The sequence below is a fragment of the Scomber japonicus genome, chromosome 1 (assembly GCF_027409825.1).
Source record: "Scomber japonicus isolate fScoJap1 chromosome 1, fScoJap1.pri, whole genome shotgun sequence".
NCBI classification, from domain to species: domain Eukaryota; kingdom Metazoa; phylum Chordata; class Actinopteri; order Scombriformes; family Scombridae; genus Scomber; species Scomber japonicus.
Genome location: NC_070578.1, coordinates 37,617,803 through 37,635,302, shown reverse-complemented (window position 1 = coordinate 37,635,302; position 17,500 = coordinate 37,617,803). Strand labels below are relative to the sequence as shown.

General features: G+C 39.4%; 1 protein-coding gene across 1 annotated transcript in view; it reads right to left on the bottom strand.

Moving 5' to 3' along the window:
* Positions 1–17,500, bottom strand: part of LOC128365475 (CD82 antigen-like) — a 41,645-nt gene that overhangs the window by 18,675 nt on the left and 5,470 nt on the right. The window contains exon 2 of the mRNA XM_053326266.1: positions 939–1,011. Within this exon, the coding sequence (XP_053182241.1) occupies positions 939–1,001 (63 nt within the window). The 5' untranslated portion in view covers positions 1,002–1,011. The remainder of the gene's footprint in view (positions 1–938; positions 1,012–17,500) is intronic.

The following is a 17,500-nucleotide window of genomic DNA, read 5'->3' as shown; positions in this document are numbered from 1 at the left end:
ATGAGGTTTGATGAACAACTTTTTAATGTTTAAAGAACAAAGCAACAAGTGGAGGGAAGTGTTTCTGGTGGCTGCAGACTAATATCAACGCTTGTATTCAATCACATGTTCATTTAAACCTCACTGACTATTATTTATGCTTGTTGTAAATGTACTGACTGGTTTCCTTGTGTTAATAAAATAATAAATTGGTCCCAAAAAAGTGGAAAAAAGTACATACTAAATACATATTATATTACTTTAAATGTTAATTATTTAAGACATTTTTTAAGTTTATTTTATTATTTAAATTATTAATGTTATGAACTATTGTTATAATAAATGTTAGCAATAAATATAAATATAATTAAATTAATTATATTTAATATAAATCATATGTATGACTATTTTATGATATATATTTATGATTTAAAATAAATAAATAAATGAATAAATATAAAAAAAACTATGATAAATATTTTTAGAGTTTTAATTAAATAAATTAAAATGTTTTAAAAAATAATAAAACATATTTGTGCAAATTATTTCTTTGTGATTTATTTTCTGACTTTTCGAGGTCACGTTGGGAAACGCTGATTATGCATATTTATAGTTAATATTTTAGATTATTAATATAATATTTTAACACTTTTTAGCAGCTGGTGGAAACATTGATTCTCCACAATAAGTCACCTTAACTTAATCTGGTGAAAACATTTAAAAACATGAGAAGTGTTTGATGTTTTAAAAAGGTGGATTTCTCCTTTAATGACATTTAATTATGAATAATTAGTGAAGTTAAATCTTTGTTATTTTACAGTCAGACGAGCCAAAAGTATTCATACAGGAAATGAAGGACTGATGTTGTACTTTAGTTATGATGGTACTACTTTACTTTACTATACTTTACTATATTTCTGTTTGTACTCCATAAAAAACCAAATCAATAAAATACTCACGAAGAAGAGGAGGTTGAAGAGGAACAGGAAGTACTTGGTAACTGTCATGCAGCCTTTCCCCATGGTGCCTGATCTGAAACCACCAAACACACAAAAGTCACACGTCAAATTAACATAAAGGAGAGACGTTCAAATCATAATGATGAGTAGAGCGGGAGGGGAGTTACTGTAACTGTGCGGTTCAGAGCCGAGGGTGTACATGTGTGTGTGTGTGGAGATGAGCTGGATGTGAACATGTGAGGTGACAGATGCTACAGAACCGCAGACCCCCGCTTCTATAAGCTGGTCTGGCTCATCGTGATCAAGACTGAGGGGGGGGGCTCAAATCTGCAGGATTACACCCGTATAACCAGCACAATCCCAACCTCAATCTGTGAGCACGGGAGAAAGAGGAGGAGGAGGAGGAGGAGGAGGAGGAGGAGGAGGAGGAAGGTCTAGACCCTCTCTGACCTCTCACGGTTTCTATGATTGACTCTCAGGCTGTGTTTGAAACTACATCCTACACACTAAAGGACCAGACAGTAAGCAGACCGTTTACACTGTAGTAAACTACACGATTACCCACAATGCATTTGGTTCCTACCCGAGCTGAAATCATCAGGCTGAAGCTGATTTCATTTTAGCTCTAACTCTGTAAATAAACCACTTTATCCACATTTCTAACCTTTTTAGGAAGAAAGTAAAGTAGCCCTTTAGATCCACAATGTGACGCTAACTTGTCCAAATAACACCTGTTTAAAGTTTTGCTCCTGAGAATTCGGAGCCGCTCAAGTTAGCCGTAGCGAGTAATGCACTTCCTGTCATTTTCACAAAATAAGACCTGTTGCCTGTTGTTATTAAGAAAACCATAACGATAGAATTGGTGCATTTATTTTGAAAACAGGAAGCGAACATACCCTCAGTGATCTGTGACGTTTGTATTTTGGGTTTTTGTCAGAAGTTGCATTGCATCTTGGGTAATGTGAGTGTGAGTAGTAGCGTTGCATCTTGGGTAATGTGAGTGTGAGTAGTAGCGTTGCATCTTGGGTAATGTGAGTGTGAGTAGTCAGCTCTTGATACATACTCTGCATTTCTGGAGAATCTAGTAAACCATCCAGGAACTTCTCACTCTAAATATACTCTAAATCACATACTACACAGTTGAAACACACTACATACTTCAAATGACGTCAGAGTTAGTACGAGTAGTAAGAAAGTATGCAGTTTAGAACAGACCCGAGGATCCAGATATGACCAGTTTACAGTATAATGTAGGACTGTGTGAAGGCTTGCTGGAGTTAACATCATGATATCAATAAAAACTGAATCTAATAGATTTCACACATGCAAGAGAAGAAGTTAAATGTGTCTCCAGGATATGGAGGAAAAACTCAGTTGTTCATCACACCTCATATTAAAAATAAACCACTCTTTCACACTTCCTGTTCATCTGAAAAGCTCAACACACTTTGCTTAGAGCATTATCTTTAGGCCTGTCATAATAATTATCGACTGATCATAAATTAACGTAATAATCAGCGTCATCATGTCTATATATGGACTTATCATATGATACATGGACGTGACCTTTGACCTCAGTATTGCCACACTTCACATTAGCAGCTAAGAGGCTATTCATGTCACATTGGCTAAGTGAGTAGTGTCCTCCATTCCTCACTGTGCTCGTCCTGAGTGGAGACTGCAGAAGAATTCCGGAATTGTGCCGCGATTCCGGAATTGGCCCGGGATTCCGGAATCACGGCCAATTCCGGAATCCTGGAGTCCCCAAACATAATGGCAGTCTGGGTTTTTATACTGAAGTCTACAATCCCACCTTTACATTATTATACTATTATATTATCATTATATCAGTGGTATAAAATTATCTTTAAATGACAATAATATCGTTTATCGCGATTATTTCTGAGACAATATATCGTCCTATAAAAGTAGATATTGTGACAGGTCTACATATCTTAAATCAAATGCTTTTTGGATATGAAACATGGTCAACTTGATGTGAAGGTATATATATGAATGCTGGCTGAAAGTTAAAATCCAGGACTTCAACTTTGCTCCGGACGTTTCTTTTTGCAACAGCAGCAGGATTTAACTTATTTTTCTCTCGTTCGTTACTTTAAATGTGTTTGAACCAGAATCAGATCTGAAATATGAGAGTGAACAACACAAAGACAGCATATGGAAAAACCACCAGCTCGTCGTTTAGGTAGAAATCATTCACAGCAGGTTGAAGCAGGTTGAGGTTTGACTTCCTGGCAGCATTTCTACATACATTCAACCTCACATTTTGCAACTTTGACTATGTTTGTTCCCCTTTAAAAGCATTGGCCAGTTCCAGCTAAACATGACAAGCCTGCTGCCTGAATGATTTCAACATATTTACTTAAAGAAAGTAGATTTCTTTGTGTTGTGGAGCTCAGCGAATGGGGATAATTTGCCATTCGGGAACAAAACCTTACTGAAATGACTAATAATTCTGATTATTTTTTATTATCTGAATGAAGACACAATGGCGCAAATGGACGTTATAAAATTCCACACCAAAAAAAACTCTTTCTAACACTACTATCTGGATTCAGCAGTAGGAAAACGTGGATTAACTTTTACAAAAATGAAATCTGACATGAGCGCAGCATCTCTCTCTGTCTCTCTCTGGGTTTTCCACGTTCTCTTCACTTCCCTGTAACCATCACTCTTCTGCTCTGGTACAGTAATGGCCTCTTACTGTCCAATAAATCTATGACAATCTGGGTGAAATATGGAGGCCGGGCTCGATATTTTCCCTCCTGGCAGTAAAGGCCCTGTAGCGTGAGCACAGTGCCCGTGTATCCGACCCACATTCCCATCACTGTAAATGGGTTACTGTTACAACGCTGCTGTGTGCCAGTTCAGAAAGAGACTGGTAGGGATGGGAGGGGCACCTGCAGGGATGACAGAGGAAGAGAATATGCAATGGAAAAGGGCTTTTTTTTTTGTTTTGGCAAATGGTCTTGGTAAAGCCAGATGGAAGGTATTATAGACTGTAAACAGAGCAGAGCTGAAGTCTTAACAAAGACCAGGTCAGTCTCTAATACTGCACAGTGAACATTTTGGAATGAGACTGAAACCCCAAATTAGAGTTTCAGTGGGTTCATTTTCTAACCTAGAACTTAAAAAACAAATGCTTTCTGTAGCTGCAACACACAAAAAACACAACCACAGATATAAAAAAAGTGAAACCAAAAAGGTGAAACGAATACGAGATAAAAGATCTTATGCTCCAACGAATCCAATGAAAAGACCAAACCAACCACGTGTTAGTCTGTCTCTCAGCTTCAAACCTTTACTCTTTACAAGTAAGTCACAAATATGTAGTTTATTCTTTTAACCCTTCCTGTCGTCCTCTCGGGTCAAATTGACCCCGTCTGGTTTGACTGTTCCTTCTTTCCCCCCTTCCTTCCTTCCTTCCTTCTGTCCTTTCTCCCTCCTTCTCTCTTTCCTTCCCTCCTTCCTTCTTTCTTTTCCTTTCCTTCCTCCCTTCTCTCCTTCTTTCCTCCCTCCTACCTTCCTCCCTTCCTCTCTCTTTCCTCTCTTCCTTCCTTCCTTCCTCTCTCTTTCCTCCCTTCCTTCCTTCCTCTCTTTCCTCCCTTCCTTCCTTCCTTCATTCCTTCCTTCCTCCCTTTCCTCCCTTCCTTCCTCCTTCTCTTTCTTTCCTCCCCCCTACCTTCCTTCCTTTCCTTTCCTTCCTCCCTCCTTCTCTCTTTCTTTCGTCCCTCCTACCTTCCGCCCTTCCTCTCTCTTTCCTCCCTTCCTTCCTTCTTTCCTTTCCTTTCCTTTCCTTCCTCCCTCCTTCTCTCTTTCTTTCCTCCCTCCCTCCTTCTCTCTTTCTTTCGTCCCTCCTACCTTCCTCCCTTCCTTCCTTCCTTCTTTCCTTCCTTCCTTCCTTCCTCCCTTCCTTCTTTCCTCTGTCCTTCTTTCCTCTTTCCTCTTTTCCTCTCTCCCTCTCTCCTACCTTCCTTCCTTTCTCCCTCCTTCCTTCCTTCCTTCCTTCCTTGACTCGAGGACAACAGGAGGGTTAAAAATGCTCCCTAGTTTCCTTAAACAGGTGGTCACTGTAGTTTTTTACCAAACGTCACTCAAACAGGAGGAAACAGTCCATTTTGTTGGGGACTATTTTCAGCGGCGGATGAATCCACATTTCATATTTTACTGAGTATTTCTAGCAGCAGGACGTTGTGTGTGGAGATTTAGTCAAAATAAACTACATTGTGTGATTTCACAGTGATGAAGGAACATGTCACCCAGTGCAGTTTGGCTCATTAAGATGCTTTTTCAATGGTTTTTTTGGACAACATCGGAGCGCTGCGGCACAGAAATTACTACCATAGATCATACAAAACAACCCCCACAAAGCATATCAAACGTCTCCAATGAATAAACCAAGTAGACGAATCACTGCAACCAAAGCGGCTGCATTAAGGTCTGCGGTTGACTGTATATTTATGTTCATGAGTATTTATTTTAATGGCGGTATTGACTGATTCTAACTTGGTGCTAATGTTGAGGTGACAGTAAATGGAACTATATATAACTTTGAGCTCATGGTGAAATATAGATGTGATATATATATAGAGATCTAGATCTGTGATATTCAGTATTCTTTTATTGTGAAGGAAGTGATTACACATGACTCTTCCTTCCATTATATTCCTTTGCTTGCAGTTGTTCCAGTAAATGCAACTCAAGTTTTTATATATAACTTTGAGCTCATGGTGAAATACAGATGTTTCTGTGATATTCAGCATGCTTTTATTGTGAAGGAAGTGCTAATGTTGAGGTGACAGTAAATGGAACTCAAGTTTTTATATATAACTTTGAGCTCATGGTGAAATACAGATGTTTCGGTGATATTCAGCATGCTTTTATTGTGAAGGAAATGATAACACATGACTCTTCCTTCCATTATATTCCTTTGCTTGCAGTTGTTTCAGTATATGGAACTCAAGTTTTTATATATATAACTGAGCTCATGGTGAAATATAGATGTTTCGGTGATATTCAGCATGCTTTTATTGTGAAGGAAGTGCTAATGTTGAGGTGACAGTAAATGGAACTCAAGTTTTTATATATAACTTTGAGCTCATGGTGAAATATAGATGTTTCTGTGATATTCAGCATGCTTTTATTGTGAAGGAAATGATTACACATGACTCTTCCTTCCATTCTGTTCCTTTACTTGCATGCATTGTTCCCATTTCCTGCAAATTTTACTGCAAATTAACTTCAAATAAAACATCACAACTGCCGAGAAAAGTCACTGCAAAATTTCTTGGAAACTTTTTGGCTGCAATAATCACTAAAATATTCACAAAAATCCTCCTGAATCCTGCAGGGACTGACTGACAGCACACAAAGAGAGAAACAGAAAGGAGCTCGCGGAGCCGCTGTGGCTGAATATTGATAGCAACAGTAGTTAAACAACACAAGCCCTGTCAATAATTCCCTGTCGTCATAAAGCATATAGGACTGTGTGTGGGCGAATGCTGGCGTGTCAATATGACTCATTGAAGAGCATTTTAAAAAGTTATCAGACAACAGCGGTACAGAGGAATGAGATATATCAGGCTTTAGATGGACGATACAATAGAACCAATTAATTGTAGGGTTTAATCTTTTGGGATATGTTGACAATAAGAAATGTATATACCAGATTATATCCTTTAAATCACTGTATTATTTATGCTCCTATTATTTTCAAAGTTGTTAACGAGCTGCCTGAGGTTTCCTCCAGTTAAAGGGGAGTTTTTCAAATTGCCTCTGTCGCCATGTGCTGCTCATGTGGGAATGTTGGGTCTCTTTAAATTAAATTAGAGAGTACGGTCTAGACCTGTTCCATGTGAAAAGAGCCTTCAGATAACTTTTGTTGGGATTTGCCGCTATATATATACACAAATAAAGATTGATTGATTGATTGAAGATGAACAATTACACGATGGTGCCTTCATGGCTTCGTATATCCAAAATTAGAAGAAGTTGTAAACATGATAAAAGCTTCTTTTTTTTTCCTGTTTCTGTAACAAAAGGCTTCTGGTATATTTAGTAGAAGTGCCACGGAGACACTTTGTGCTGCTGCAGCTGCTGCAAGAAGAGCAACAAGTCTGAAGGAGGAATGTACACCATGTTTCAATTATTTTATCAGCCAGGAGGTTGTTGAATATGCCAATGTTTTCTTTTTAAATGTCTTTTAAATAAAACAATGAGGGGAAGCTGCTATTTAGAGCTGCTGCTTTTTCCACACCAAAATAAAAGCATGAGAAGACGATGTGTCGAAGTTACAGGACCAAAAATTACAATCCTTATATTTCAATTCTCTGCACAGTCTGGAGAGCACATGAAAGCAGTAAAAAAAAATTATGAATGTGCTGTTTAGTCTAAAAAAATGGTTCTTGGACTCGAATCGAAGCTGTGCAGGTAGAAACTGTCCTGTCAGAAGTTTTTTGACCCAGTTCACACAGACTTCGAAATTGGGTTGTCTGCGTCCTCTCTGACCTGAGTGAGTGGGTGAGTGAGTCCCAGTTAGCAAACAGAGCCCAGTATTGACAGTGAAGCCAGCGAGCGGTCAGCTGGTCAGTCGGTCAGCTACTTCAACACAAGAGTGAGAAGCTGAGAGCACAGAGAGGAGCGTTTACAGGCAGGACATTTATCTCATTTTTGTATCTCTGTTGCTAAGCTGCTAACCCTTCCCAGGTGTTGTAAAAAAAATGATACGATACACATGACTAACTTTCACTTTCGTAATGAGCAAGAGGGATTTTGAGACTGGCAGTTTCATTTTGACTCACAAATAAAAAACACATTTAATTGTTCAACTCCTGATGACAAGATGACAAAAGAAAAAGGTCTCACTTGTAGAATATAGAAACATTTTAATTTTAGAGAAGTTTACACCTTCACATTCAAAAGAGAAAATGTATCCAGGCAGTCGTTGGCTGCTGTAGGCGACATCGAATGATTAACGACCTTCATAGGATAATTAGATAATTATAGTCGTCACACCCACATGAACACACCTATGATACAATTAAATGCCTATATTATATAACTCATCTTATTTGTTGCAGGCACAGTTGGCAGTGATTAGAGTTATCGACATTTATCGAGGGCTTGGTAACCTGTGCGGGTTTGAGTCAGGTGGAGATACTCCGAGGCCTCGTTTACGCTCATCATTCAGGCAATACCATCCATATCATGCTATTATAGCTGCATCTCTTTTTATTTTTAAACATAGCCTACTATGTCATCTTTTCTTTAGCTGTGTGTGTGTGTGTTGTTTTTAAATCGGGTTGCCATGTTTTTATTGTCTTTAAAGTACAAATAGAGAGGCACCTGTAATCTCATTATATGTAAAATATAATAAGTATAAAGCTTTCTATTATATTTTATTGTATCCGGATAAATCTGGACTACAAATCTGGGGTCAGTACTAGTCCAGTCCAGAGGTGGCAAACAAATGATAAAGGCTAAAATCAGAAAAAGCTCTTCAGTCGTTTAAGCTAAATTATGACCGTGTTGGATGCAGCGCCCCCCTTGTCTTTTTGGCCACTCGCGGTACTGCAGCGAAGAAAATACCCTGCAGCCCAAAAACCGTATTATCCAAACTTTTCATACTTGTCAATCATAAATAAGACACTCTATTCTGATTTTTGTCCATTGCTTATATGAAGCCAACCTCAATATAACTCTTTTTGCAACTTTATGATTGGTGCAGCCTCAAAATGAACAAAGAGAAACACGTCAATCAACAAAAATGCAAACGGTTCAAAACAATTTTACTTCAGCCTGCATACCGAACAGTGCTCCCTTCCTAAAGGGTGAGTACAACAACTTTCCTTACAGGTAAGTATTGTTTTTAACCATTGTAATAATAATAGGTTGGTTTAAAACAGACAGAAAAAGGGTTGGAAGAGTTCATTTATTACGATTCAGAAATAAACCAGAGGAGACATTTAAAAAGCAGCTATCAATATATGTTAGCTTCCTGTGGCTGTTAAGGAAGCTTTGGTTGTTGAATTTCTTCATCAGAATAAAAATGACACCACTCCACATTAATCTGGGCTTTATATCTCCAGTTTTGGGGGCTACAAAGTATTTATAGAGTTTATGAATCACTGAAATATATCAAATTGTTGGCCAAGATGGTGCGTGACACTTATTTATATTTAGACTCAATTTCTGTCTTCAGCTTTAACTTTGGTTGGTATATTACCTAAATATACTGTACTTTGACTATAATCAATCTCTAAACTGGTGCAACACTTTAAAAATGTCTAATGAAATATGATATAACTGTGGAGTGGCATTCAACAACCACAGCTTCCTGTAAACCTAAACAGCCCTTGTTACCTTCAAATCATAAATCATGAGTCACGTTTTTATTTCTCTATTTAATTCTGAGTTGATAACTAAACTTTTCCACTTGTGTCCGTCTGTCTGTCTGTCTGTCTGTCTGTCTGTCTCTCCCCCCCTCCCCCCCCCCCTCTCTCTCTGTGAAGCCTCTAGTCGTACCAGGCACACCAGCACACAGTTTCAGTTGCTATGAATGACTCAACAGTCAATGAGGAAAATAAAAGATAAGAGCGAGTTTCTATCTTGGCTGCTGGGTATGAGGAGCTGCACATTACTTTTTGTTCTATATTTCAGTTCTGCATTCAGTGGCAGTATCTTTAGGGTATCTTCTTATTACTTCCCATTTTAACTCCCTACAAGTGTTCATTAACAAAAGGATTCGGTCAATCGAAGGAATAACTGATTTTAAATTAATCTAATGGGTCAATGATATTTCACGTGTGGGTTTTCTACTTTTCTCTGTTTATATTATTGTATTATATAATATTCAATAGTTTATAAACTGAACATCTTTAAGTTTTCAACTGTTGATCAGACAAAACAAAACAAGATATTTAAGAGGTATTATTGGGCTCTAAGATTTTTATCCCCGAAACAGGGACTCGTTTTTTCCCCAGTAAAAAAGTTCCAGGAGATTGTCCTTCGGCCACGGGCCCCGATAAATTACCCCAAAGTTCCTGCAATGGAAACGGGACTATAGTGTACTGCAGTTTTCCATACTTCTCAGTGTGAACGCACTTGAGCTTTCAAAAGATTAAGAAGTGTAACTACAGAAGAAGAAATTAGAGACAGTGTGAAAGTTAAATCAGTGGCTGTGTTCGAAACCGCATACTACATACTTCTATACTACATACTACATACTACATACTTCTATACTACATACTACATACTTCTATACTACATACTACATACTACATACTTCTATACTACATACTACATACTTCTATACTACAATACTACATACTTCTATACTACATACTTCTATACTACATACTACACACTTCTATACTACATACTACATACTTCTATACTACATACTTCTATACTACATACTACATACTTCTATACTACATACTACATACTTCTATACTACATACTACATACTTCTATACTACATACTACACACTTCTATACTACATACTACATACTTCTATACTACATACTTCTATACTACATACTACATACTTCTATACTACATACTTCTATACTACATACTACTATACTACACACTAAAGGACCAGATAGTAAACAGACCATTTACACTGTAGTAAACTACACGATTACCCACAATGCATTTGGTTCCTACCCGAGCTGAAATCATCAGGCTGAAGCTGATTTCATTTTAGCTCTAACTCTGTAAATATACCAATTTATCCACATTTCTAACCACCATTTCGAACTTCTCACATACTCTAAATCACATACTACGCAGTTGAAACACACTACATACTTCAAATGACGTCAGAGTTAGTGAGTAGTAGGAAAGTATGCGGTTTCGAGCAGACAGTGAATTGACAAAAAGTCGATAATGAAACTAATTGTTAGTCACTGATGAGCCTGCTTGTAGTCTTCTCATGAAATATCAGACCTCCTGTTTCCTGTGGTTGAGGACGAATAAGCACAATTTCCATTTTACACTTCTGCAAGCAGCTGTTCTGTTGAGGTTTACAAAGAAAAACAAAACACTGTCACATTTCCTCATGTGTCAAAAGAAAATATCTCACTTGTATCTTTGTGTGTTCAATCTTTCCATTTTATGCTCTTGAGAGAAAATGCAGCTGAGCCGGCCAAACAGATGAGCTGCGTCAAAAATATTCAACAGGTGACACAGACAGTGTTATTAAAGGATGCCAATGCTGCCTTCTTATTTATCTTTAGGGCTCACCTCTGTTTTCTTTTAATCTTTATCTTTCTGTATGTACTATGTCTCTTCCCATCAAATTGACAGGACACTGAGGTCACAGATACATATCAGTGAGTGAAACATTGTCCAGCTATCAGTGTAGGTAAAGGAGCGGTTAAAAGGCAGCAGATTAGGTTGTCCCGAGAAGCCAGTTAATTCAACAGTGTCTGTAGTCATCTTGGAATTAGGCACGCTTAGGGTTGCAAGGGGGTGGAAAATTTCCGGTAAATTTCCGGAAAGTTTCCATGGGAAGTTAAACTGGGGAATTTTGGAAATATTCCAAATGCACTCTGGGCTCAAACTTGTGGTCCAGAATTGTAGAAATCATCTGTGCATGTGATGGAGGAATGCACAGTTCATGTAGGGGGCGTGGTCTCAGTATGCATAGTGCATGTAGGGGGCGTGGTCTTAGTAGCCCTGCAGTAAACAGTGTGCTATCTGAGCATGTGATAGCATAGATATTCAACTATACTGCATGATATCTGGTTGTTTTAGTCAGGATTCTGCTAAAATATTATTTTACACAACTATATTTAAGTTCCCTAATAAGAACATACCTTCAGTTTAGTAAATTCCCGGTTTATTCCCGGTTTATTCCCGTAAATTCCCATGGAAAGTTTCCAAGTTTGAAAATTCACAGAATTTTGCAACCCTAGGCACGCTACAGTTAAGTGTAGAGTACCTTGCCCCAGAGTCCACAAGAAACGGCAAATTTCTCTCCAATATTTTGACTGAAAGAGGATCTGAAAGGGATCTGCCAGCCCTGGATTGGGCACTGGCAATGTAGCTGTGGTGATGATGTTAATAATGCTGCGTAAATCGTGAGCCATACAAAATTTGCCAGTGTTTTGCTTCTCCACAGGTAGAATAGGTGTATTCCAATTACTACTGCTGTCAATTAGCACACTCTGCCGTCCTATATAAAACAACTACAAGTCAAAAGTTTGGACGCACCTTCCCATTCACTTCAAAGAGAAAGCGAATCCAAAGACTGGCAAAGCTGCATTTATCAGGACTTTGCTGTTCAGATAATCCGTCACAGTAGAAAAAACAACCATGAAACAACTTTCTGTTTGTATTTCTCTCTCTTGAGCTGATTATTGTCACGCTCTGATTCGCAGTCAATCACCAGACGCCAATAATCCCTCATCGACTCTTTGCTCGGGAACAAACTTTGACACATCTTTCTGGTTTACAGCGTCTTTTTATAAAGCCCCGGCTGCACTTAACGTCACGCTCCGTCTGCCAACTTATAACACTGACTGAAATGTGTGAATATAAAAATAAGAGTTAGACGGATCCACTGCCAAATGACCAACAAATGTGTTATAAATGTACATGTCAACAAATTCTCCATTAAACTCTAATTTGCTTGATATTTGTCTCTGGAAAAGAAAGAAAACGTTTGATTACGGCTGCAACTAAACATTATATATTCATTAGTCGTTTGTTCTGTAAATCACAGTTTCACAGTTAATATATTAACAGCTGCAACTAATGATTATTTTCATTATTTCAACATTTCATGGCTCCAGCTTCTAAAATGTGATGATTTAACTGTTTTTTTGTTTGACATATGAGACAATAAATTGAATATCTGAACATTTTAGAGTCTCAGAAAGATAAATTAAGCACTGAACACACCACAGCAGCCTCTGAGAAACCTGCACATTTCATATACTAAATGATAAATATATTAATCAAGAAAATAATCTGGAATTATTCACTTTAATGCTCTCGGGACGGCGCTACATAGCTCTCCTGAGGAAAACAAATCATTACTCTCGTTCTTTTATTAACAAAATAGTTGGTTTATATCGTGTTTTTACTTTCTCACGAGGCCGGTATCATCATTCATTGAAGGTAACATTGCCCGTGTAACAGAGTTTTTGTTTGTTGATTCCACTTTCGCCTCCAATCACATTTTAGTTTGTACCTGTATTATGAATTCCCATTGGTTTGCAGGCCTCTCCTCAGTCCATAAATTCTGGCTGTAACGTCGGCACAGTGCCAGTATGAGAGGATTGAGCTCATGGTAGGTTACATGAAGCACAGAGTTACATTAAATCTGTCAAAATAACGTAATTCAGTGACACAGCTATCATGATATTATGTCCGACTTTATTACAGAAAGTGACGGCTGCATTGTACTCACTTTAATGTGTCAAATTGTTTATATTTTGTCAGTGTTTAAACTGTAGTTAGCTTCCTTAGCTCCTAAGCTAAGCTAACATTTGCTAACTTTTCTATAGAGCTGTGCCTTAACACTGTAGTTAGCTTCCTTAGCGCCTAAGCTAAGCTAACATTTGCTAACTTTTCTATGGAGTTCTGCTTTAACAATGTAGTTAGCTTCCTTAGCGCCTAAGCTAAGCTAACATTTACTAACTTTTCTATAGAGCTGTGCCTTAACACTGTAGTTAGCTTCCTTAGCGCCTAAGCTAAGCTAACATTTGCTAACTTTTCTATAGAGTTCTGCTGTAACAATGTAGTTAGCTTCCTTAGCGCCGAAGCTAAGCTAACATTTGTTAACTGTTCTATAGAGCTGTGCCATAACACTGTAGTTAGCTTCCTTAGCGCCGAAGCTAAGCTAACATTTGCTAACTTTTCTATAGAGCTGTGCCTTAACATTGCTGTGCCTACGTGACTGACCAGTGGATTTTCAGTATTCAGGCAATTAACGGTCAAAAGTCGAAGAGTGTCGGTCCAAACTTCACACAACACAACGCAGACTGAACAACAGTTACACCCGACCCTTGTGACCCTCGTGAGAGTCAATAGGCACTGAGGCACACACGATGTCAGCGTGCATATCTGTCTACCTCTCCGTTATCACTCGCAGAACCGACAACACCTGTCAGTCAGTTTGTGTGTGTGTGTGTGTGTGTGTGTGTGTTTGTGTTTTGTATAAAAGGTCTGGTAGATTTTAAAATGATAAGATCTGGCCTGTGGGATAAATAAAACCATCTGAATCTGACACTTGAGACGTCTCTGGAATCTGTGAGGATGCAAACGCTCATGTGATGTTCGTTATGAAGCTGAACGTTTTGCAGATTGCGGTTTGATTCGTCCATTGTCTCAATGTTAATGTGACAGTTTGAATTTATGAGCTCTTAGAAATGTATTGTCATCTCGCTGTAAAAAGGAGACAATTTGTGGTAACTCTGTGGACTCTGACAGTTTCTCCTCTGACAGCTGTTCACCATCAGCGAGCAGCGAGCAGCGTCATCGGCTCCACGTTGCTTTACACTCTTTGACTCATGCAGAAATGTGCAGGAGGTGCGTGGAAGCAACAACGACGACGACAAACAACAACAATCAACTCTTTTGTTTCTGCTCTTCCCTCGCTGCTCCTTTCATAACAGCTCTGAATCTATTTGTAGCCTGAAATTTAAATCTCATATTAGCACCAAACAAAGCGAGGTTTATCTGGACAAACATTGGACAAAACATCACATAGACCCAAAAATTAGACATAAATGGACTCAACATTCAACCAAATTAAAAAACTATAATTTCTATTTAGCCCTCCTGTTGTCCTCGAGTCAAGGGAGGGAGGGAGGAAGAAGGAAGGAAGGAAGGAATGAAGGAAAGGAGGGAGGGAAGGAGGGAGGAAAGAAGGAAGGAAGGGAGGGAGGGATGAAGGAAGGAAAGGAAGGAAGGGAGGGAGGGATGAAGGAAGGAAAGGAAGGAAGGGAGGGAAGAAGAAAGGAAAGGAGGGAGGAGAGAAGGAAGGAAGAAGGAAGGAAAGAAGAAAGGAAAGGAGGGAGGGGGGGAAGAAGAAAGGAAACGAGGGAGGAAAGAAGGAAGGAAAGGAGGGAGGGATGAAGGAAGGAAAGGAAGGAAGGGAGGGAGGGATGAAGGAAGGAAAGGAAGGAAGGGAGGGAAGAAGAAAAGAAAGGAGGGAGGGAAGAAGAAAGGAAACGAGGGAGGAGAGAAGAAAGGAAACGAGGGAGGAGAGAAGGAAGGAAAGGAAGGAAGGGAGGGAGGGAGGAAGGAAGGAAGATGGGAAGGAAAGGAGCAAGGAAGAAAGGAGGGAAGGAAAGAAGGAGGGAGGGAGGACAGACAGACGGAAGGAAGGAAGGAAGGAAGGGAGGAAAGAAGGAACAGTTAAAAACAGACGGGGTCAATTTGACCCGGAAGGACGACAGGAAGGTTAAAGTAGAGCTGCAAGAAGAAAAATCTGCAAGCAAAAAACATCAAATCTTTGGTTTCAGCTGATCAAATGTGACGAAATGTGTGATTTGCTGTTTTTCTTTCCAACCAAAAGACATCGCTGTTCATAATCAGTGTCTTAACTTCTGTGCTGTGAGGAGACTTCAGCATTTACCTTTTTTAAATTTTACATTTTAGGAAACTTATTTGCTTTCTTGCTCACATCAGTGCATTGGAGTGTAGAGCTGGATTCAGTAGAACAGGGGTGTCAAACATGCGGCCCGTGGGCCAGAACCGGCCCGCCAAGGGGTCCAATCCGGCCCACTTGCCATCCAGTGCTCTTTTCCTTCCTTCCTTCTGTCCTTCCTTCCTGTTTTTCTTTCTTCGTTCCTTCCTTCCATTCATCCTTCTTTCCATCTGTCCTTCCATTCTTCCTTCTGTCCTTCTTTCCACCTGTCCTTCCTTCCTCTCTTCCACCTGTCCTTCCTTCCATCTGCCCTTCCTTCCTTCCTTCCTTCCTTCCTTCCTTCCTTCTGTCTGTCTGTCCTTCACTATCTCTCTTTCCTACCTTTCTTCCCTCCTTCCTTTTGTCTCTTTCCTTCCTTCCCTTCTTATTTCCTTCCTTCCTTCCTTCCTTCCTTCCCTTCTTATTCCCTTATTTTCTTCCCTCCTTCCTTCCTTCCTTCCTTCCATCTTTTTAATGATCCGGCCCACATGAGATCAAATTTGGCTGTATGTGGCCCTTGAATGAAAATGAGTTTGACACCTCTGCAGTAGAAGATTAGCTTAGCTTAGCATGAAGACAGCAAGCAATAAAAAGGTAACAGCAGCTAACTCTAACCTCTTGGTCCAGAGTCCAAAGATCAAATTAAGACATTTAAAAGCTCAGTGATTCATCATGTCGTATCTCGTTGGTTTAATCTGTACGAGAACAGACATGTAAAAATGAGAAGTGGTGGTTTTAATGGGATAAAGTTAGGGTTATAGGGTTAGGGCTATACTGTCCTATATCGTCCTTCTGGTCAATAAATCTCATGTGTGGATTCAAACCAACACTGAACTGATCTACTAACAAGTATTATATATGAAGCCAAAGTCCGATATATATATTATTCCTCATCATCACAATTTCTGGACTTTGATGTATTTGATTTACAATTAAAGTCCAGAGGTTGTCGATATGTGTATATGATTAGTTATTAAACTTATATGTAGCACAAAGGGTTAAGTGAAGCTATAAACCAGGCCATGTCCAAAGTATTACACCACAGGACATAATGTGTTGCAACCAATCAGGAGCCGATCTGTCTGAAGATCAGCTGATTAAATGAGTCGAGTCTGATGAGCCGCTGCTGCTGCTGCTGCTGGTTGGTTGGAATGAAAACCTGCAGCCATGTTTTGGCTCTTTATGTTATAGTTTGGACATTTCTGCTAGCTCAGTCACGTCTACCTTACACTTAACCCTCCTGTTGTCCTTGAGTCAAGGAAGGAAGGGAGGAAGGGAGGAAGAAGGGAGGAAAGGAGGAGGGAAGGAAGGAACCTTACACTTAACCCTCCTGTTGTCCTCGAGTCAAGGAAGGAAGGGAGGAAGAAGGGAGGAAAGGAGGAGGGAAGGAAGGAACCTTACACTTAACCCTCCTGTTGTCCTCGAGTCAAGGAAGGAAGGGAGGAAGGGAGGAAGAAGGGAGGAAAGGAGGAGGGAAGGAAGGAACCTTACACTTAACCCTCCTGTTGTCCTCGAGTCAAGGAACGAAGGGAGGGAGGGAGGAAGGGAGGAAAGGAGGAGGGAAGGAAGGAACCTTACACTTAACCCTCCTGTTGTCCTCGAGTCAAGGAAGAAGGGAGGAAAGGAAGGAAGCAAGGAAAGGAGGGAGGAAGGAAAAGAGGAAGGAAACAAGGAAAGAAGGAAGGTGTAAGGAGTGTAAAAACTAGGGCTGTCAAAAGATTATTTTTTTTTAATCAAGATTAATCGCAGAATTTCCATAGTTAATCGTGATTAATCACGTTTTGAATTGCATGTTGTTGTTATTTTACATTTCAAGGCAGTTTTAAGCCATAATGGGGGGGGGGGGGGGGGGGGGGGGGGCTCTCAAATGTAAAAAATGGTCAAATTAGACCCTGA